The 1,365-nt window shown below is 37.6% G+C and overlaps 1 protein-coding gene across 6 annotated transcripts in view; it reads right to left on the reverse strand.

Annotated features, from left to right (window-relative positions):
* Window positions 1-1,365, reverse strand: part of LOC107660488 (sterile alpha motif domain-containing protein 14-like) — a 12,985-nt gene that overhangs the window by 9,410 nt on the left and 2,210 nt on the right. For all 6 annotated transcript variants that reach the window (XM_016449804.1, XM_016449806.1, XM_016449807.1 and 3 more), the window contains one exon: window positions 911-960. In XM_016449804.1, the coding sequence (XP_016305290.1) occupies window positions 911-953 (43 nt within the window). In that variant the 5' untranslated portion in view covers window positions 954-960. The remainder of the gene's footprint in view (window positions 1-910; window positions 961-1,365) is intronic.

Raw genomic sequence — 1,365 nt, forward strand, 5'->3', positions numbered from 1 at the left:
GACTGCACCCCATAAACACAATTAAGCCTAGAAAAAAACAGTGAACCACCCCTTTAAGTCAATGGCTACCGTCAACTGTTTGGCATTCTTCAAAATATCTTCTTTTTTTTCAGCAAAAGAAAAAAAATACTGGTTTCAAGAACTTGAGGGTGAGTAAACGATGAAAGAATGACAAGAGTAAAACATGATGAAAGAAATTAATTTTGGGTGAACTATCCCTTCACAATCTTGTACCTTGGTCTTTTTGTCATATTTTCAAATATTGTTTTGCTTCAAATAAAATATGTAATGTTGTGATTCACTTCGTAGCTGGTTGGCTTGGTTCATGGCTTATAATGCTTTAACAAAGACTTTTTTTTTTAAATCCCTATAGGAAAAATTAATGGAAAAAATACTTCCGGAATCAACGCCATAGAAAAGTGGGCACTAATGCATTCTCTGTTGTAGGCTGCTTATGGGGAGTGGGAACATGCTTATAAACATTTTTTATTTTAAACCCTGTCACACGGTTCTACTCTATTCCATAGCAACCTTTCTTCTCCCAACTTGTTTTCAGATCTCAGCACTAATTCCTGTGGTGACGTAGACACTGACTCAGCAAGCTGCACCTTCAAAGCCTGTACAAAAATCCTGTGAAGCCAGACTCTTAAATGTGCCCATTACATCTACCATCATTCCCCAACCATGATAGATGGCATCTAAAAATTCACAAAAATGTTTAATAAAATATTTACGACTCTAAAACCAACCAGTGCACATGCTCAGAGAGAATCATAGCCCCTGGTGCTTTTAGAGGCCAGACTGTAGCTGCTCTCTCCTGTAATACGCTCAGTGCATTGGGAGTGTGGAAATGAAGATCTGGACATTAATGGAGGGGGGAGGGGATGGGCAGACGGGAGAGGTCACTCACCAAACACATCCTCTTCTGCCTCGGCCAGCGGAGTGGAGGACATCTTCAATCTGAAAGAGTGAAACTTTACAATTTAAATGCATATGGACAAGAAAACATTTCTTGGCCACAAACAGAGCAGTGGCAGTCTGTGCTTTTCAAGTGGGGAAGCACAGATGTCACTGATCAATTGAAAAGTGCTCAAATTTGTTATTTTTGTGTGTGCAATGCTGATTCTAAAATCTGCTCCTCAAACTACCACTAAATGAAATTAACTGAAAATAATTGACCAAGCTCAGTACTTTTTTTAATGTACTGTACTGTAATGTAATGTAATGTAAAATTTCTGAATTATTGTAGTTGAATTATAGGGAAACCAAGTGCTATTTTATGTGTAGTATTTTATATTACATACTCTAGTTCTGGTAAATTCACATAAACAAACTCTTTTAGTAGGGGCACAAAACACACACACA

This window comes from Sinocyclocheilus anshuiensis, unplaced genomic scaffold (genome assembly GCF_001515605.1).
Source record: "Sinocyclocheilus anshuiensis isolate Anshui unplaced genomic scaffold, SAMN03320099.WGS_v1.1 scaffold1449, whole genome shotgun sequence".
Lineage (NCBI taxonomy): Eukaryota > Metazoa > Chordata > Actinopteri > Cypriniformes > Cyprinidae > Sinocyclocheilus > Sinocyclocheilus anshuiensis.